The sequence below is a fragment of the Panthera leo genome, chromosome E1, assembly GCF_018350215.1.
Source record: "Panthera leo isolate Ple1 chromosome E1, P.leo_Ple1_pat1.1, whole genome shotgun sequence".
Taxonomy (NCBI): Eukaryota; Metazoa; Chordata; class Mammalia; order Carnivora; family Felidae; genus Panthera; species Panthera leo.
Genome location: NC_056692.1, coordinates 55,625,351 through 55,646,128, shown reverse-complemented (window position 1 = coordinate 55,646,128; position 20,778 = coordinate 55,625,351). Strand labels below are relative to the sequence as shown.

At 53.1% G+C, this 20,778-nt stretch overlaps 1 protein-coding gene across 3 annotated transcripts in view; it reads right to left on the bottom strand.

The window, feature by feature from the left end:
* Positions 1-20,778, bottom strand: part of LOC122206044 (SAP30 binding protein) — a 37,040-nt gene that overhangs the window by 1,718 nt on the left and 14,544 nt on the right. For 2 of the 3 annotated variants that reach the window (XM_042914790.1, XM_042914791.1), the window contains 7 exons: positions 11,979-12,021; positions 5,895-5,983; positions 3,571-3,662; positions 2,719-2,779; positions 2,195-2,246; positions 1,272-1,330; positions 199-283 (listed from right to left, as the gene is read on the bottom strand). In XM_042914790.1, coding sequence (XP_042770724.1) covers positions 199-283; positions 1,272-1,330; positions 2,195-2,246; positions 2,719-2,779; positions 3,571-3,662; positions 5,895-5,983; positions 11,979-12,021 — 481 coding nt within the window. Of the gene's footprint in view, positions 1-198; positions 284-1,271; positions 1,331-2,194; positions 2,247-2,718; positions 2,780-3,570; positions 3,663-5,894; positions 5,984-11,978; positions 12,022-12,628; positions 12,752-20,778 lie in introns of all 3 variants that reach the window. The other variant, XM_042914789.1, reaches the window with a different exon arrangement.

Sequence of the window (20,778 nt, the reverse complement as noted above, 5' to 3'; positions counted from 1 at the left end):
GCCTTTTCTAGCAGGCGGCGGTCAGAGCTTCGGGGCCGCCTGCCACGGAAGTGTGAGGGGCAGCCGGTGAACCGGGGACCCCACCCCAGGCTCCCGAGAGGCCTTACAAACTCTGGGGTCAGGAAAGAAGCACAGCAAGGTGGAACCTGGGCCCAGATCCCCGTGGCCTCTGCTCCCCCAAACGAGGCAGCCTGCTACCTGCAACCGCTGTGCTGGCCGTGGTGGTGGTGGTGGCCGTGGCGTTGGTCGTGGTACCTTTCTTGGTGCCTGTCACAAACTCGATCTGGAGGGGGAAGAGGAAAGAGAGAAAACCCGTGCCAAGCTGTTTATCCGCATCCTCTGCCAGCGTCTGCTCCCGGGCGGCAGAGTCTGGCACCATACACAGGAGGCACTGGGAGGCAGCCCTGTCGTGCCGAGGCAGGGAGAGGCGTTGGAGGGACTTCTACCATTTTGAGGAGAGCCCTCCAAACTGACACGGAATGCTCCCGGTGTCTCCAAGTTTCTGCACGTGCAGGGCACCCGGCCCGCCACTGCGCCCGGCACCCGGGATGGAGGTGCACCCACCCGCACGGGAGAAGTGCAGCTTTGGTCCCCAGGCGCCGCAGACACGTCCCACACTAAGCCTGGGGTTTGGAATGGGGAGGGAAAGAGAGAGAGGGGCAGTTCACCAAGCGCTAAGAACGACAAGACCCGATCGCCCCTGCACCGGCTCCCAGAGGGCTGGCAGCCTTTCTGCTCAGGGGTCAGGGGCACATCCTGGAGGCCACAGCTGCTGCAGGAGGTCAGACCAAACCAAGGGTGGGCAGAGCTGGTGCCCCGAGGCCCAGTGTTCTGTCTCGGAGACTGCTCACAAAGGGCACAAGTCTCATTTAGTCTCAGAGCCAAATTTCCGTTCCCCAAAGGATCCAGAACATGCTGCTTGGGAAGAAGTGGTGCTCAGAGCCCTAAAACGAGGGGTCACCCGGCCACCAGACATGGGACCTGCAAGGAAGCACTGAGGTGGACTGTGCAGATCCGATCTGGGGGCCAAGTAAGTACTCTTGGAAGGAATACACCTCTCAGGGAGGACACTGATGACACTAAAGAGAAAGCCACCGGGGCTCTGCAGCTGGAAGGGAGAGGCCAAGGAGGACATCGCGCAGCAAACCACAAGACCCCAAGAAACCAAATGGAAATAACCGAGAGGCACCTTCAAGCTGAAGGTGGGGGGTGGTGGGAAACGACACCCTAGACACCTGCCTTTTCCTTCAGGGCCCTTGTCCACCACTTACTTTGGTTCGCTCCTTTTTGGCCTTTTCCAGTTTGTCCATCTCGATCTTCTGGGCTTTAGCTACAGAGACCAGAGAAGTTGTAACAAAAGCAGCCCTGGGACAGCTCCCACGTGAAGAGACACTCTAGGCGGAGGGACCCCACAACAGCACTTGTCACGCCCCCACCCCCGCACGCAGGTGGCCTCGAGGCCGCACAGTCTCACCGTCCTTTTGTGACCAGCAAAGGGAAGCGGCCTTAGAGCTACAGAGCAGAGGCCTCAGATGTAAAGGACCTCGTCTGGAGGGGTGAGCTGCCCCCGAGCCCTAGCTGACTGTCACTGTGCGGGGACGGGGACGCAGGCCCAGGGTGGAATACCTTCCCACTGACCAAGAGCAGCTGCGTTATGGATTTGAGGTAAAACGTTGGCAACTGATTCAAGTTAAAACAAGATAAGACGTGTGGGCCAAACGCAACACATCTTCAGGCCAGACCTGGCCCATGGGCTGCCGATTCAGATCTGTCATCTGAGGGCCCGGACTCTGTAATTCCTCCCAGTTCTCCCTACCGGGACCCTTGAGAAAATGCTTTCTCACCGGCCTCAGAAGACTCCGTCCCCCTGCCTGGGACACGGTCTGCATCTGCCAGACTGGCCTCTGTACGTCTTCAAACCTCGTCTTGAACACGGCCCCCACAGCAAGGCCGTCCCACCCCTTCGGCTGGCTAGATGGCCCTGCCTGGGCGCTGTCCCCCAACACTGCTCACTGCTAGGACCGCTCTGCCTTCTGTGCCGCATCATAAGCCTCCTGAGTCAGAGCGGGTCTGTCTTGTTCAACACTGTATACCTACTTCCTCCGACACGGCCTGACACAGTGGGGACCCTGAAATACATGTTGGCTGACTGACTGGATGAACAGACAGGATAGATGGATGGACGGCCACCTACCTAATGCCTCGTAGTAGGAGTCCTCGGACCAGCCATGGGGGTCAAACATATCCTGAGAAAGAAAGAGTTAATTGCAGCCAGCAAGGGTCACTGGATGACCAATGGTTTAGAAACCCAAGTCCCTTCTCCCCGAATCTTTCCATGGATTTTCCTGGCCTGGACTCCCCCTGCTCTAAGGGCATAGGGACTCAGATGTTATCCTGGGTTTCTAGCCAAAGGGGTGGCCAATTTGCTCTTGGGACTTTGAAGCAGGGACGAACCTGTTGACGGGCCGTGCCATCAGAGCACAGCCAAGTCCACTCTCACTGATCAGTTGGGGCTTGGGGCCGGGTCTGTCACCGCAATCTCTCCCCGGACTATTCCAGAGCAGCGGGGACTCCCAACAAGGGAGTGGGGAACCGTGCTCTTCAGCCAGCACTGCCGCTACACGGGCCTTTCAGCAGCTCCAGGCTGAATCCAGCGAGGTGAGCACAGGGCCCTGGGTATCCTCCCCTCAACCCTCAGCCTCTGCACACAGGACGTACCTTTGGGTAGTTGGTGCCGAGCTCGTCAATTGCACAGAACTGGATCAGCTTCTCATAGATGCTGAAAGAAAAATGCCAGAAGGCACTGAGCAGGCCCTAGTCCCGTGGCCTGTGTGGCACCTGATTTTGAGAGGCCAGAACGGTCTAGTTCCTGGGCTCAGACGAACCCTTTAAACCCAGCTGGATTGTTGTAAACAGGCTTCCCGACAGAACGGGAAACGTCCACTGGCCTGACACGAAGTCACTCGTCGTCTTCCCCACTCCCAGAGAGATGGACCGTTAGCCAGGACGGATATGGTGTCCAGGTAAGGGCCGTGGGCTTTTTTTTGTTTTTGTTTTTGGTCTTATCTAGACATCTGACCCTCAGTTTGTGTGGCCAGGTTGGGCCCACATAAGGGCCGGGGCACGTCCTTGAGGTCACCACCATACCAGACTTTCCCAGGTGCGCCACCTGCTCAGACCCTGGACAGAGTAAGACCCAGACACAGCTCTGCTCGCAAAACCTGTCATCTGTACGCAGAATCAGTGACATTCTGGAAGTGAAAGAGGAACCCACGGGAATTGCCTAGTCCAATTCCCTCATTATAGAGATGAGGAAACTGAGACGTGAGGCTGTGTGCCTTAGGAGCAGGGCGGGCAAGAGAACCCGGCCAGGCCTCCTCCAGCCCAGCTCAGGTCTCTCAGCATCCACTCCACACCCTGGCTTCCGTGTTACTGCAATCTGGGCGATGGCCCCTTTGGACAGAGGGGGGATCTTAGCCGAGCCTCACCCTGCCACCTCCACGGGGGCATCCCAGTCCCCAGTCCAACATCAGCGACTCAACTGACCCTGCAGGCCCACGGGAAACTCACCTGGGGTTCCGAAATTCTTTCTTCCTTTGGATAATGTAATTCATATCCATTCCCTCCTTTATCTTCCGCTCATAAAGCTTCTGGATCTTGTCCTAGGCGGAGAAACAGAAGGGCACTTATGACGCCACCCCCCCACCGACAATCCCAGTCTGTGGTCACACGTGCTGTGTGGGGACACTTGGTCACAGGAGACCCACAGAGCCATGCGCAGCCCTACTCCAGCCACACTGTCTTTCTCCACCCAGCCTGTGACCGGCGCGGAGCGCAAATAAGACAGACTGAGATCAGTCTGTTTTCGTTTTGCTTTCTCCCTCTGGATGGCTGGCAGAGGGGGTGGTAAAAGGTCGAGGAAGAGAAACCGTGGACAAGACAACGAACGTATCCCCACCTGTGAATCAGCTCCTGAATCATCCAAAGAGGATTCAGGCAAAGAGTGGATGGGCAGGGGCTCCATGCTGGTTTTGAATTTAAACACCGGGTCAAGTCCTCAGTGGGAGACCTGGGAAGGCTAAGTTCTTGCGGAGGAAGGCAGGAGTAGAGTTTTTTGGATTTGGTCTCATAAGCTTCCTACGGTGTCCCTTGTAGGGAGGCTCACAGATGGCCAGTCCCCACCACTTTATGAAGAGGCACTGTCAGGGGTCAAGAGCTCATCTCATTAGAACTCCCCCCGCCCCCAAAACCCCTGCTCTCTGGCTCTCAATCGGCAATAGGAGGGTCACCTGGCAGGAATGCAGACCAGTCCCACAGGTATCTCAAGGCCCACAGATGATCCCTGCAGCAGATGGCCTCCACACTTTCCAGCGCGTGAAGAGGCCCCAGACACCCGAGTCTCAGGACAGAGCCACCTGTGAGGTGGACCAGTCTTACCCAGCAAGGCTGGTGCTGGCCCAGGGCAAGGTCTCTCTGCAGCCTCCCCCACTAGCGGCGGCTAAAGGCACAGACTCTCCAGAAGGAAAACATTTGGGGCACTCTTCACCTGCGACAGGAGGTGGGCAGGGCCGGAGGTCCTGTGTGACGCCCTTTGGGAACATCAGGAGAGGTGATCCACTCCCTTTGTCAGAAGGCTGAATCTTTCTGCCGAGACTGGCCAGAGGAAGCACTGAAGTGCAGAGAGAGGTTTGTAATACATTTACCACGGAAGAGACAACCAAGAGCCACAAACTTCAACGTTATCTCTTCGAGGGCAAAGGGAGGCTTTCCACAGAAGACCTGGCAAATGGAGGGTGACCTGTATCTTACAGATTACTTTTCTGGGTTTTCTGGGCCATCAGATGGGTTCTCCCATTTCAAGTCAACTAAAACGTTCACTTGATGTCGTGGTTTCCACGATTAGGAGAATCTAAAAATGAGAAATACACTGAACTTGAAGGCTGAGCCAGCCGGTTGTCTCTGTCTGCCAGACTGTCCTTACAGGCTGCGGCTTGTTGCCTGGCAGGGAGGGGAGATGCTATCCTGGGGGGGGTGGACAACTCAGCAAAGGGAGGAGACTTCTGGGAAAGGAAGAGAATCTGTACTGTGCCCCCAGCCCCGACTCTGGCCCTGCCCAGCCAGCTGCATTCCAGAGCCCCGGGTCCCCTTAGTCATCTATCCGTCAGGATGGTGCCATGGGCCTGTGGTGTGGCCAGAGGCACCAGCAGAATCTGTGGGATGAGAGGTAGAGCAGGTGGACCCGATGCCACTAGTGGGCAGCCCTGGGTGTCTGCCCTATGGTCTGTTGCAAGGTTCCACACACAGGGGAACCCCCAGAGGACAAGGGGAAACAATCATAGGGGCTGAAAAGGAGGTGCAAACCCCAGGCCCCCCCCCCCCCCGGGGTCCTGCTCTCAACGGAGTAACTGCACGAAATAGTCTGTCTCCTTGGGATTTCAGAACTTCAGGCCACGTCTGTCTGCGATTCTGTCAGACAAGCTGGTGAACTGCCACGTCAGGAATAGGAGCACAGGAATCTCAGGCACAGAAATGCTTGTGTTTGGGTGTTTCTACATTGTTTATCTTACATTTTAATGGTCCCTCAGTCTCTTGGCAAAGGTCCCCACTGGCTCAGCTGGGTTGCATGCAAGGTACCTTATTTTCTCTGCCTCGGCTTCAGACCTGAGGGAGAGCCAGGGGGTCCCGGCTAGAACAGCATCAGGTGATGAGGCAGAGGGTGGCGGCGGGGACAGAGCGAACTCCTGATGGCAGGCTAAGAGAGGTAACCAGGACTGCACGCTCCTGCCCGCCTGGCTGTTTCTTTTACGGAAGGGCTCTTCAAGTCGGACCACACGAGACGCTTGACCCAGGCTTTCTCATCTACACAGGCCTCATCAGCCGAGCTCTGTACTTACTTGTAAGTGATTTGAACATCTGCCAGGGGGTTCAGGTGGGATCTTGATTTCATCAGGCGACATGTTCCGGACTCTTTCAGAAAAGGAGGCTGTGGGAGGACAGAGAGAGAAAAATTCTGTGAGTGTGGATGTCAGGGGATGGCTGCGGGCGGGGGAAGGATCAGGGCCAGACATGGAGTTTAAAAAGGAAAAAAAAAAAAAAAAAGGGCACATACGTTTTCCAGGAGAGATAAAGGCTATGAAACGGTACAATGGTGTTCCCAGTGGCCTCTCTGCGGGTGTCATCTGAGTTGAGATCAAATGACCAGAAGGAACCAGCATGTGCCAACCCGGGGAAGAGGGGAGTCCAGCAGTTAACTTCGAAGGAAAGGGTGTGCTGGTAAACGTTTAACAGCCAGCTGGGGGGTGGGAGGTGAGGAGGGGAAGAGCTGTGGTCTACAGCGTCTGCCAGATTCCGGGGTATTCGTTCTCTCGTCGCTGGACCGAGGCCCAGGTGGGGAGAGCATCACTGGCTCACGGAGTGAGCCAGCTCCAGCCCGCCCGGTTGTGTTCTTACAACACCGTCCCAGGATTCTGGAAACTCGCAGAGTTGCTTGGTATGTCATCCTTCTCACCTTAGGCCATCCGACCCAAGATACAGGAGAAACAGAGTTCAGGGTTCCCTAGGCTCTGGGATTCAAAGCATTCAAAACCGCCCTGTGCATAAATATTTCAAACATTACCTGCTGCTTATTAGCTTAGTCTTTTAAAAACAAACCAATCAACTCTCTTTTGGTCCGCCTAGTTCTTGGGAACAAAGGGCCTGATTCTGATGTGAGGAACCACAACTCCCGAGGGCTAGTTCCCTCAGCAATCGGCCACTGCCCACCCAAGTTTCCCACTCTCCGCTCCCTTCCCTGTAGCCTCTGGCCACCCTGGGCCCGCAGAGTGTGCTCTGGGTCACTCAGACAATGCACTGTTTGTTGTAAGATTCTGTCTGCGCTCTTGAAAACATTCTCTCATGAAAAGGAGCATACAATGAGAGAACAGCAGGCGGAGTGGGGTGGGGCAGGATGAAGGGAAAGAATGAACAAACCAGCACCAAGAACACCCAGCAAGTACTTACGGGGTACCCACTGTGTGCCAGGCCCGGGGCCATACTATCTCTTAGCCCTGAGTGGCTGCCGGGACGGCGTGATGAGAGCCTAGCACAGCCTTCGCCTTCTTTTCTACCGGGGCCGGGTTAATGTTTTCTTAGCAGATAAGGTGCTCTGATCTCCACTGAGTTGTGCTGTTACTACGAAGAACTCAGTGCCGAGAAGGGCCGAGGGTATGGCTCCACGGGCTTTGCCAGTCTCAACTGCTGCGAAACACCCTGCACCGAGGCTGGGGCGGAGTCTCATAACGCGCTACGCGTGCAGACTCCCACGGCCGGCAGTGGGTTCTCACTGGACGTGCCCGGAGAACAGAGCGCTAGGCGTGCCATTTTGGGTGAAGGCCCAAGGACCGACACGGGGCGACATGTCCTGCTGTGGACCCGGGACACCAGTGCAGCCTAGGAGCGGTTCCGCCAGGGGCCTACGTGCGATGGTGGCGCCCATTATCTGGCTAGAGTTCAAGTCTCGTCCTGGCTTCTCCCTCCGTCTCAGCCTGAGGCTCACGCAGGCTGCAGAGGCCAGCTCAGAGTGGAATGAGCTGGGGTGAGCTGGCCCTCGTTATTTCCGGACGGCAGAAGCAAGGAGGGCCTGGGCAGGCTTTGGGCACAAGAAGGGGTGGAGGATGTATGTGTGCATGTGATGGAGAGACAAAGAATGCCCTTTGGCATTTGCCAGGAAAGCCTTTTGGAAAAACAGGGTGTGACACTGTTGCCACAGCAACCCAACCACACTAGGACTCAAACAGTATATAGTGTGACAGGGCCCCTCCTGAGCTCCCCGGTTAGAACAAAAGAACTCCTCCGCAGTAACTGGCAAGTGAAGGGATATAGTCAGAGAATTAGATAAAAGTTTTCCCACAGCTTCCTTCACTGATTTCAGGAGCCATCCTTCAGCGACTCTTTCCTAAGTCCCAGAATGATCTAAAGTAGACGACATCAACCCCACACACATATGGTGATGTGGGCGGCCACAAGGCCTCAAACCATCCTCCCAGGAAATCCATGGAGAAAGGTGCCCAGGCCCTTGGGGGCAGCTCCCAGTACTGTGGCTGCCCTTGGGGTCTACTGGGGGCATTCTAGAAGGGCAGCCGTACTCAGGATCTGAGAAGTCTACCTCGGTGACTCACCCCGTGCACGTCCAAGCCAAAAACGGTCATGGTATCCGTGACGGCCAGGTACGAATCTGAGCAGGACCAGCTAGTCGGCTGGGCTTACGTAATGGTGGGGAGAGAAGCAGTGCCTGGGGGGTACTGTGGGGAGGGGAGGAGGCAGCGGAGTGCGCTCTAGTTCACCAGAGACACGGAGAAGCCGACTGGATTACCGCCTCAGGCCACAGTTCCAGGCATGACGAGGGGGCATCCGTTGGCTGCCTGGAGGGGACAGACTGGCCGCGTGTGCTCAGTGCTGTCAAGCGGCCACAGTGTCGGAGGAACCCGAGTCAGCTGCTCTGCTTTCATTCGCTCCATTAAACGGGGGCCACCTAGGGGCCCCTTGGTGGTTCAGTCAGTTAAGTGTCCGACTCTTGGTTTCGGCTCAGGTCATGATCTCACGGTTCGCGAGTTTGAGCCTTGCATCGGGCTCTGGGCTGATGGCACACAGCTTGCTTGGGATTCTCTCTCCCTCTCTCTGTCCCTCCCCTGCTCACTCTCTCTCTCAAAATAGATAAATACACTTAAAAAAAAATAATAATAAAAAAAATAAAGGGGTGCCTGGGTGCCTCAGTCAGTTAAGCGTCTGACTTCGGCTCAGGTCATGATCTCACTGCTCTTGAGTTCGAGCCCTGAATCGAACTCTGTGCTCACCAGCTCGGAGCCTGGAGCCTGCTTCGGATTCTGTCTCTGTCTCTCTGCCCCTTCCCTGCTCGTGCTCTGTCTCTCTCAAATAGAAAATAAAACACATAAAAATTTGTTTTTAATTGCAAAAAAGAAAATAAAACCTGGAGCCACCTACATATAGGAAAATGCTTCCCATACCAGGGGAGCAACCCGAGAGTCCTATCTCCAGAGGCGTTTTATTAACAAAAGGAGCTGAGTTCAGGCAGACCTCAACGACTACCTCCTGAGTGAGAAACAGTAGGAGCAAACGAGACTATGAGGCTCCAATACCTACTGTGGTGCACAGATTAAATTGTGGCGGTAAATCCTACAAGAAAATAATGTATTCAGCGATAAAACGAAATCACGGATACGCTCAATCACACAGAAGGATCTCAAAACCATATGGGAAGCGAAGGAAGCCAGACAAAAAGTAAGATGGCACTTTCATTTCTGTCAGTGGTTCTCAACTGGGGGCAATTACGTTCCCCCCAGTCCCCAAGGGGACATGAGGCAACGTCTAGAAACGTTTTTCCTTGTCACATGTGGCAGAGGGAGGGGAGTGCCACTGGCATCCAGAAGGCCGAGGATGCTAAAACACCGTGTAAAACACAGGCCAGGCCCCCACAACAAGGAATTATCCAGTCCAAAAGGTCAATAGTGCTAAGGCTGAGAAATCCTGCTCTTTATGAAATTCTAAAAAAGGCAAAACTGTAGTGAAGAAGGTACAACACTGCTTGCCAGAGGCCCAGGGAGGAAATCGTCTGTGAGGAGAGGTATAAGGAACATTTTGGAGCGAAGGAAATTAATTGTTTTAAACAGTAATTAGTCAATGAATTTTTAAGTAAGCTCTAGGCCCAGTGTGGGACTTGAAGTCATGACTCGGAGATCAAGGGTCATACGCTCCACTGACCAATCCAGCCAGGCGTCCCTGGAGTGACAGAAGTGTTTCATGGGGCTTCTGGGTGGCTCAGTTGGTTAAGAGTCCAACTTCAGTTTAGGTCATGATCTTCTAGTTCGTGGGTTCGAGCCCCACATTGGGCTCTCTGCTGTCAGTGCAGAGCTGCTTCAGATCCTTTGTCCTTCTCTCTGCCCCTCCCTTGCTCTCATGCACTCTTCCCTCTCAAAAACAAATATTAAAAAAAAAAAAAACTTTACAAAGAAGTGGATCTTAAAAAATTCTTTTAATGTTTATTTATTTAAAAAAAATTTTTTTTAATGTTTATTTATTTTTGAGACAGAGAGAGACAGAGCATGAGCAGGGGAGGGGCAGAGAGAGAGGGAGGCACAGAAGCTGAAGGAGGCTTCAGGCTCTGAGCTGTCAGCACAGAGCCCGACACGGGGCTCGAACTCACGAACTGTGAGATCATGACCTGAGCCGAAGTCGGACGCTTAACTGACTGAGCCACCCAGGCGCCCCTTAATGTTTATTTTTGAGAGAGAGAGAGAGAGAGCGCGTGAGCGAGCATGCACAAGGGGGAGGGGCAGAGAAGAGAGGGAGACACAGAATCTGAAGCAGGCTCCAGGCTTTGAGCTGTCAGCACAGAGCCCGATGTGGGGCTTGAACTCACAAACAGCAAGATCATGGCCTGAGTCAAAGTTGGATGCTCAACAGACTGAGCTGCCCAGGCACCCCTGTACAGAAGTGTTTTACAGTTTATAGGTGTTAGAGTTGATAGTTTATAGGTGACTACACGGATCTGTCAAAGTTGATCAAATGGCACCCTAAAAATTGGCAAACCTCACCCTATGTAAGCTACACCTCAACAAAACTATTTTCACAAAACGGCAAGGAGAGAAAAGGTGGAAGTTGGGGCGGAGGTGGCTGACGTGCCCCCCAGTTCCACTGACTGCCGAGCACTGTGGGCAGAGCTCACTGCTGCATTGGGCTCCCGGCTGCTCTGACCCCACAGCCCCCTAGCCCCCATTTCTTGGTAGTTTACAGCAGGGACTGGTAAGGCCAGGAAGGAACAGGAGACTGAGGCTCCGATCCATACATGCCCCTGTGCATTACCCACTGGGAGGAGACTGTGCTCTGCTTCCTCTGTTTGCAAAGCCAGCTGGCACGTCCCCTACACGGCCATTTTCTAAGCAGTGAACTCTGAGGTCTAGGAAAATTCTGGGTTTTATAGGATTTGAAAGACTCCTACTGTGTTCATCACACACAACACTCAGGGCTAAAGGCAGAATCCTGCTGAGGGTTGAGGCTGCTTATTGAGGGTTCCTTCCTACCCAATCCTTGCTCAGAGAACAAATGTAATGGGGTAATTTTCATCCTTTTAGTTAGGAACACAGGACAGGTTTCCACCTCCCATATCCCGTGAGAGGATCCTGTCCAAAAAAAGGATGGGCTCGAGGGCCTGCAGGCCACAAAGCCTCCATCTGGAAGCACAGGGGAAGGTTCCGTAGGCTGCCTTTGAAGCAGAACCCCTGCTCTGTGAAGATTAACAGAGCAGGCAGGGAGAGATGGTCACAGTTAACCACATGGAGGGAGGGGAGGGTCGCCCTCTCCATGACGTTTGGACAGGCTGTGGCAGAGCTGTTACAAAGTCCGTGACCAAACTGACAGAGTCGAGGTACTTTCTAAAAAAGGATTAAGAGACCAGAGTTAGCATAGGGACTGGGATGCCACTTTTCGGAAACAGAACTGCCCTGGCCCACAAGCCAAAAGGGTCTTGGACTGTGGGGCTACGAGGCATGTTCCCTCCTGGGGACAGAGCAAAGTGCCAGCAGAGGCCACATATTTGCTTCTTGAGTACATGAATATGCCAGCAAAGCGGGGAGGGGGCGTACAAGGACAGAGGACAAGCCTAGGGCACAACTGGAACGAGCTCCCAGCTGAAAGGGGCCCTAAATCCATCTTGAAAACATTGGCAACTGACCACAGCCCAGTGAAATGCACCATGAATATGATTTTCAAAGAAGAATTGTTCCCTGGGCGTCTTACTCAGACATCTTAGGAAATGTCAAAGGCCCTGAGAGAGCACACGAAGAGACCAGGCTCTCAGCAGAACGGCTGCCTTGGCTGAAGCAGAGAGGAGCCCCATGCAGGGGTAGGCCCTGCATGGCTGGAAGCCAGTTTGCTCCGGGCAAGGCTCAGAAATCCGCCTCCGAGCCTCCCCCTGGGGTACTCACCAACTAATTCCTGAGGATCTCGCTTTTCTACTTCTGGGTTATCCTGCAGAAGAGAAATAAATACAAGGAGGTAAGCCCGGGGCTCCTGACCCACACAGTTACTTTCTTCACTGAAACCACTCAGGATTTTAAGGGAGGAGAAAAGGTAAAAGCAACACAAAGAACCTAAGAGTGAGCCGATGCTTTGGCGGCCTTCTGGGACCCCTGAACCTCCTATTCCCCCTTTATGAGAGCAGCCAAGATGCTCTGGATGCCTGCTTCAGGCTCTCCTCCGCGGCCCCCAGTGGGGACCAATATCCCCCAATGCCAAGGAGAGCCAATGCCAGCCTTCGTCACCTGTACACCTGGACCCTGCCCGCCGTCTCCCCTGGGGCCTGGTCAGCCATCCCAGAACACTGCCACCCCTACCCAGTACTGAGGAAGCAAGAGGTGGCAACTTTGTAACATGAGAATCCCAAGACTAAAAGCACAAAAGACTATCTGCTCCCAAGAGATTTTTCTTACTTTCAGTCTAAGGAAAAAAGAGAGACTTTATCGTAACGGGCCAGCTGGTGGAACCCTGGAGCAGGCATGTACTGTGCCTTTAACAAGCGACTGAACCAGGCCCCCAGAAAGGCCCTAGCACGGAGGCAGCTCCTCTCTTGGCTCACCTCTTGGCTCTTTACAATGGCTTTGTATCTCTCCAAAGAAAAGCGTTCTCTGATCCTTAGTGCAAACTTCCGCCCTGCAACGCCCACTTCTACAGGTCCTTCAGTGCTGGCCGAGTGCAGAAACTTAAGAGCAAAGGTTTCTTATCAGACATTTTGCTGGACTTGCTCTGTATTTCACTGCTCAGAGTAAGTGCTTCATTTAAACCTGATCACCCTGGAGAAGGCGAAGGTCCCAGCCTCTGCAACAAGCCTGGGCAGGGTGGGGAGGAAGGCCGACCCTTGATTCCACTGCCCCAAATGTCCAACGGCAACAACATACCTGTCTTCCCCGTCTCTGGGGAAACCTGGCCCCTCACACACGCTCAGATCAGGGGCCTCAAGTGCACGATATGCTAATGATCACAGTGGCAGAAACTGCGCTCGGGGGAAGCTACTGGACCTCATTTCTTTTCTCTTTGGTTGGTGGGGGAGGAGGTGTCTAAGACAGTAACGACTCTGGAACAAAATGGGCACATGGAGTCAGCAGCAGGGCTCTGGGTACTTTACTTCCGGGAAGAAATGTTACAGCAAGTTAACATTTCAGAAAGGAAGATGCCAGAAGCCCTCCCATGCAATGGCTCTGTGCTAAGAATGGTAGTTCTTAGCCCCCTTCCCCAAAAAGTCCCTCCTGATTCTGGGAAAGGCCCAAACTCCCTCGCTCTTCTGAACACTGCAGCTATTCATTCGACCGAAACAGGCATAGCGTCCAGGCCAGGCTGCTTAGCAACCTGTCTCCTCCAGCTACTCGCCCCCTGCCAGTCAGGTGGGCAAAGAGGAGGCAGGCCTGAGCTAGGGAACAGAAGGGTTGGGAGGCCGCCTGGAAGACTGCCACGCCGAATTCAGGTTGGTCATCAATCAGCTGCTCTACAGAGAGTGCCCGTCTCCAGGGGCCCCACAACAATCCCTTTGTAGCAGTGACTCCGGAGGAACCAATGTTAAAAGAGTGTGGCGGCAACAAAACGTGGGGCTGTAAAAGGTCCTTAAATTTTCCCTCTAGGGGACAGCTTTCTGGGTACTAATTGTGGGAAAACATCAATTGGGTACATCCTACCTCCCCTCCGTGGCCAGTTGGCTGGTCATCCAAGGACTGACCGTTAACTATTCAAAGGCTCCCTGGGGGCTCCTTCCCAAAGCACCGCAGGGCGCCAGCCCCTCAGCCAGCCCGGCCGAGGAAGGAGGCACGATATCCACGATATCCACGTGGGAATGCTACTGGGGCTACTCCAGAGGCACAGGAAGTTAGTCACCAAACACGAAGTGTCTCTTGTAAGAGGAAAATACTTGTTTACCCGAAGGCTCCTGGGGCAGGGTGAAAGGCTGTCAGCCACTGCGGCCTCCTAAAGCTTGTGCCCCCAGCAACGGGAGGGACGGGGATTCCCACGTTTCACAAGGTTCTTGCCTGGCTGAGCTGAGGCTGCTGAGTCAGGTCTCAGGGAGAAAACCAAAGATGGAGCAAAGTCACCAGCGGGGAGGTATCCCTTCATCTCTCAGACTTTCCTTTTTTGGCTTAGTTCCTCATTCCTCAAATCGATCATTTTACACAAATATAAAAAGGAATAAAGTTGACGGTGGGTTTCAACTTGCTAACTAGTCTAGTCTTTTGCTTTTTTAATGTTACAACACGCATGTGCGCATGCACACACATACACGGATGGGGTGTGTCCAGAGTGCACCTGGAGCCCCACGGAGCTATGGGCTCTTACTCAATCCCAGACTCCACATCCCCAGGGACAAGCCCCTCCCCGCAGTGGAATTCAGCCCCATGATCCCTCCAAACAAAGTGCCAACCTATGAACCGTCGATCTAACTCAAGTGCAAGATTCTCTGGCCTTAAGAGAATCAAGTGTATAAAGTGACAACATAAATGAGCCACCACAGACTGGAAGCCATGTAGTTCTGCACAAAGTTCTCCCGGAAAGACTTTGCAAACTGTGGTTGTTCAGATCCCTCCTCCATGTCACAGACACTGGTGGGACTCCTAAGGCCCCAGACGATGAGACCACGGGAATCTGTGCCTCCTGGTGGCCACATCTTGTTAGGCTTTAGAATATAATTCTTCTTTCCTCAGACACAAATAAGCCGGGTTGTGAGCCTGCTGAGCTCCCGGACACATGTCACTGTGCAAAGGTGCCCCCAAAGAAGAAAGCCAACAAGCCAGGTTCTTCTGGATCCTAAAGCAGTTTAACCCCACATCTTGCCCTGAGCATGAGAAGGAGGCTTGATTAAGCTCCACAATAAAGGGCCTGGAGCCACAGTCTCACGGGTTCTTCAAAGGGGGATGATTCCAGGACTTCAAACAATGCTGAAGGAAGGTCAGCAAGGAAGGAGAGTTGGGGTGTCTGGGTGAGACCACGGAGGATGGCTGTCAAATACCCCAAAGATGCATAAATTTCAGGACCATTTACGCTCAACTGTCCATTGAGGCAAGTTTCATCCAATCAAAGCAGCCTCAGGGGAAGACAGGACTGAGGGCAAAGGGTGGTCCACACTTGAGATGAAGACCCAGAGAGGCACCCTCCTACCAGACATGCCTCAGATACCAGGAATTCAGTACAAAACGAACCAAACACCCATGCTAGTTACCCTGGCAGCCAGCCAAGAAAACCATTTGATGAAGCATTTAAGACAGAGCTAAGGAGAGAGACGGAAGGTCCACATTATTAAACTGCCAGCCATTCAAGACAGCAGTTTTAAAAAATTGGCTATAGGTTCTCACTATGCCCTTAAGGAGGCAGGAAGGGAACAGTGAAGATATAAGTAAAAAGCAACAAGAAACCACTGTTCCTTTTCTTGCCCCAAAGCGGTGTTTTGGAACGCACAGGGGGTGCCTGTCTTGACTTGTATGAATCCAACCCTCTGGCCTCCAGGTGGATATTCCCTGGTTTAAGTCATGGTTGGTTTAAGTCATGAACTCAGCCAGATCTATGTACCAGACTGTAGTCTGAGTCAGCTGGGAGGCATGGAACCCACAGCCCAGAGACCTGGACAGACCTGTATACAGGAGAGCTTGGCCCCCAGACTCAGCAGGCCGAGAGGTTTCCCCCCAGTTCACTAGGCAGGCAAAAACAAAGCATCTCACCTAGCAGCTCCTGGGAGAAAAGGCCAGGTAAACACTTCAGCGTTCCAGTTCAAGTCCAATTAAGACAAAAAGAAAAATGAAACAAAATGCACAGCTTCTGAAGAAGCCAAGTGAGACCACGGGAAAGGCACGAAAGGAGGGCTGAGCTGGTCAAAGAAACAAATGCTGAGGCAAGGCCTCACCTCCCGACTGTCCACACCCATCCAGCCTCCCCAGGCTTCACCTGAGCCTAAAGCCTCCCTAGGGCGCAGGACATGAAGTGGCCTTGACCGGCCAGGGATGGCCCCGAAGAACAATGATCTGAACCTGCCAATTTTGGTTCCTTAATCAATTATGTCTGAGACCTGTAAGAACGCAGCAGCCACAACAGGGGCCTCGTTCTCAGGGACTGTAGAGTCTGGAATGTGGTTCCCCTGCAGAGAATACAAAAAAGTCCAGCCATCCAGAAACTATGACTGGAGCAGAGGAAGGAAGTAGAAACAATATGGCTCCATGACACGGGATAAGCTGCCATTTGAGCTGGGAGGATTTGCTCAGCAGAGAAGTACCAGATCCTGGTAGAGAGAATGGAGGTTTATTTACAGCCAACAACACTTCATCAATCCTTCCCGAGCCAGCCCCACAAAGCACGCTCAAAGGTCCAGCGTCCAACTGGAGACATAGCAATGTGGCCTCCAGCAGCTGGATTCTGCCAAATCTAAATGTTGCTTTTTTTGCCCCAGCTTTGGAAGCATCAGGCACAGAGGAAGTACTCTGAACAGAGGGCAGAGGGCAGTCTCTCCGTGCTGCTGGGGGAAGAACACTACGGACTACGTTTTCTGATAGATGATGTAATCCTACATCTTAAAAGCAGGTGGCAGCTGGGGAGACAGATTAATAAAACAACGCCTTCTAAATCTTCTCTTCTCTCAGACCTGGCACTTCCCAAGTAGTTATTAAGTCTTAGTGAGATCTCACTTAAAAATGACTCCTCACTGGGGCGCCTGGGTGGTTCAGTCAGTTAAGCCTGACTCTTGATTTCGGGTTAGGTCATGATCTCATGGTTCACGAGTTCGAGCCCCGTGTCAGGCTCTGCACTGAGAGTGCAGAGCCTGCTTGGGAACCTCTCTCCCTCCTTCTCTTTCTCTGCCTCTCTCTGTCTCAGAATAAATAAAACTTAAAAAAAAAAAGTTTCCTTACTGTGGCCTGAGGCCCTGGGAGACTCCCAACAGGCCCTTTCAGCCTCCTTCTCCTCCTAGCACAGAGCCAGAGCAGGGCCCAGGTAAAGGCCCTCCCTGGAACACCTCCTCCCCACTGTTGCTGAAAGTAAGCCCTATTCAGACCTCAGTCCTCGGCTCAAGGAAGCCTTTATCTGCCCCACCCGCACCGGGCCAATGAGGACCTTGCTCTATTCTGGGCTCTTACTCACTGTCTTAGTTATCACTGTGTCCCTAGCACCTGCAGGTTAATGCCCTGCCCACAACAGGTGCTCAAACACTGATGAAACGTGCGTGTGCGCGCGTGCTCGCGCGCACACACACACACGTACAAAGACATACTCTCCTTTCTAAGTGGCCAGTGGTCCGTTTTTCAGCCCAGGTTAGGTGTTTCACAGTCACCTTCAGCTGCAGTGCTCTCCCCCTAGACTCCAGTTAGGCCCCAGTCAGCTCCAACGTGCAACTCAATGTCGGAAAGGGAGGCAGCAGGACAGGAACTAAGAAGGGGCCAGACGTGTGATACAAGGCTGATGACAGGCAGAAGGAAGAAGGTGGTGGGGGCATCAATACTGAATTAAAAAACCCTTAAATCTAGCTTGTCGCTCCCAATCCTGAAACAAAAGACAGAATTACTGTAGAGTTAGTCCGTTTATTTGTTCCACAAATAATCGATTGAGCCTTTATTACGTACCAGGCAACGGGCCAAACACTGGGGATACGATGTGAACACAACCCGATCTTGGGGAGAAATCCTGGGTGTTCCGCTAAGTACTTCAACGAAACATCACTTCGCTGTCATCACAGCCCCATGAAGTGTGAGTGGACAACGCTGCGGCTTCAGATACGACTAGTGGGCCCAGGAAGCCCCCTGACGGCATCAAACTGACACACGCGTGGGAGTCAGCTCAGGTGCCGAGAAAGCAGCAACGCTGGAACTTTTGTCAAAACACCTCCAAGCTGCAGGAAAAAAGTTACTGTGGTTTGACAGACAAGGGTGGGGCGTGCTGAGGGCTGTCAGTAATCCCCGGGCTCAGCAGAAGTCACCGAGCCCCACGCTGCAAGGAGATAGCCCTCCATGGCACGGATGCCCAGCGTCCGTGCCCTGTTTTACCCCACACCACACACAGGGGAGCCTTCGAGAAAGCCGGTCGCCAGCACGTTTCCTTTAGCTGTATCCTGTTGGCCAGGACTGGGTCACTGCCACGGCACACTGCCTACCTGGGGATGGAGACACTCAATTTATCAGAAAAATGGGCGCAAGTTGGCGGGGTCACTTTGGATCCAACAGACTCACCTTCACCCCCAGCTCACCGATGGGAAAGACTCAGTTCCCCAAGCAGAAGTTTCTACAGGAAAGGGTGAAAGAGGCACCCGCTCAGACAAATGAAGCCAGCCCTAGAACTGGCCTCGGAGACTGAAGAAAAGAGGGAACGGTTTCTTCTGAAACATCGAGCTCAACAAAGCCGACAGTGCTGTGTGGTGCGACGCTCGGCCACGTGGAACCAACCAGACTTCGATGTCAACGCGAGGCTCTGGCCAGCAGCCATCTCCAAAGGGGAGCCTTTGTTATCGGACTATCCCAAGTGTAATCTCACATTTGAGTCAAGACGTGAAGATTCTGGGTTTGTTGAAAGTCGCAGAAGATGTTCAGAGAGGGCCATTCCGTTCCTCTCTTAACACCTAGGGTGTCTGGGTAGGCTTGTGCTTAGGCACAGAGGTCACCTCACATCAAGACTTTGAATTAAGCCTTCAGTGGTGGGCCAGGGTGCACTTTTTTCTGAAAGGTTTTCCACAAAAACAGTGTCTCTGTGCTTCAGGTTGTTATCTGGGGGCAGGGGTGGGAGGATTTGGAGCCAGCCAAGACAAAGGGAAACAGCTTTGTGAGGCTGGGGGCAGAAAAGTGAAGTCTTTGTGACACATACCACGGCCACCAAATCACAACAGCACTATCCTGCTTGAGAGGTCAGCCACCAAACTGAGGTGTGAGATTAAGATATAAGGCAAAAGTTACTGAGATATCAGAAAGCCAGGAGATTAGAAATGCAAACTGGTCTCCATCCACACATTGGCAGGAACAGGAATGAACCATCTACGGGGCCAAAAGGAAAGCCAGTATCTTTCAGGCACTGCTTAGAAAAAATGTACCTGACTCCAAAGTTAGGAATGCAAATGAGCAAAATTCTACCGAACACCGAACCCAGAAATTGCACGGCAGTATTTCAGGAGACAAGGATCAGAACACAGAAGGAAGGTGGGAAGTGCTGGTTCCCGAAGGGAAGGGCGGGCAGCTTGCTTTCTGCATCAGAGAATTTTTCAAAAAGATAAATCTTGACTAGGGAAGGAGGCACCCAGCCACACCTTGGTTAGTAATCCATGGCATGTGGGCCCGGAGGGGAGAACGACGCCGGGGCTTGCATGGCCGAAGGCGGGCCGACCGGGCATGCGCAGGCCCCGGCTGCAGAACCACAAGGAGCGGGGTGAGGCCGCTGGGAGTCTGATCCTCAGGTGACTAGGAGCGAGTGCAGTCAAGAGGGCCCTGCTGGCAGTTCGGTGGAGCCAAGAGGGGAGGGGAGGGCAGAGGGAGACTAACGGCCGTTCCCCTCTGCCGGAGATCACTTGCAGCGATTCCCTTTCCACCAGCAGTGTTCAGCTTAAGATGCAGCCCGGCCTTCTTTGGAAGGCAGCTCGACACAGGACGTAGCTTGGAATTCTTTCAGTCTGGACAACAAAAGAGCTACTTCCATAGCGTGCACCCTCCCCCTCTCCCAACCTCAGTCGCGTCTGCTTCTTATATCAGGTCCCCACTTAGAACCACAGACCCCGGCTGGGAGCGTGTACTGGGGGGTGTTCTCCTCAGCATGGAAATTCTGTTGTCTCCCACCTGCGCGAGGGCGACCCTAGCCTGATTAAAGAAGGCCATTTGGCCATTCATCGGGACGAGAACGAGGAAACGTGAAATGTTAAGAAGGCTTGAGCATTCTCAGCAGTTCAGAGGTCACATTACAACTTCCAGCAAGAAGAGTGGATGGCTCCCAATCCAGCAATGGTCAAGGGCCATTTCCTTCTCTGGTCCTGGGTGAGTCATGCTGTAACTTTTTTTTCTAATCGGCACTCAAAAGCATTATGGGGTACATATGGGAGGCAGAACGCGGGAGAAGGTAGGATGACAAAACCAAGATGGAGGGACCAAGTAGACATTCTCGTTCACACACCCTAAACAACAGAACTCACTAAAAACTAACATACGTTATCCAAAACTCCCAGTAACCCCACGAGGCAGATGTTATTATTCCCATCTTACAGATGACCAAACCGAGGCAAAGCACAACGAAGCAGCTTCTTGCCCAGGAAGTGGCAATGCTGGGACCCAGACCCAAGTCTATCTGACTCTAAAGCCTAGTTATAACTGCTTCCCAACTTCTGATCTCCTTCTCGACTAAGAGGCAGCAGATAATGACAGTTTCTAGGAAGCCTCTGGTTCGACCACCGGGGAAGCCAACATCAAAGACCAAGAAGGAAAAAGACCTCTTCAGGGATGACTCTGTAGCAGGTCACAGGGCAAACGAAGTGTTAAGCTCTCAACTTAAGGGGAAGACAGCCAGAAGTTATTACCTTTTAACTATAACGATCAGGGCCAACAGCTCCAGAGGCCCTACTGCTCCAGTGAGTAATGTCTGAGTTGATCTGAATGGAACAACTGGTCCTGAAAACTTAATCATACAACCAAGTGGGTGCCACCACCCTTGTCCTTAGCCTAGGGACTTCCTGGGTGCTGACAGAAGGAATGCTACCAAATCCTGACTACCACTAAGCCCTCATCCCGTACTGGGTGAACA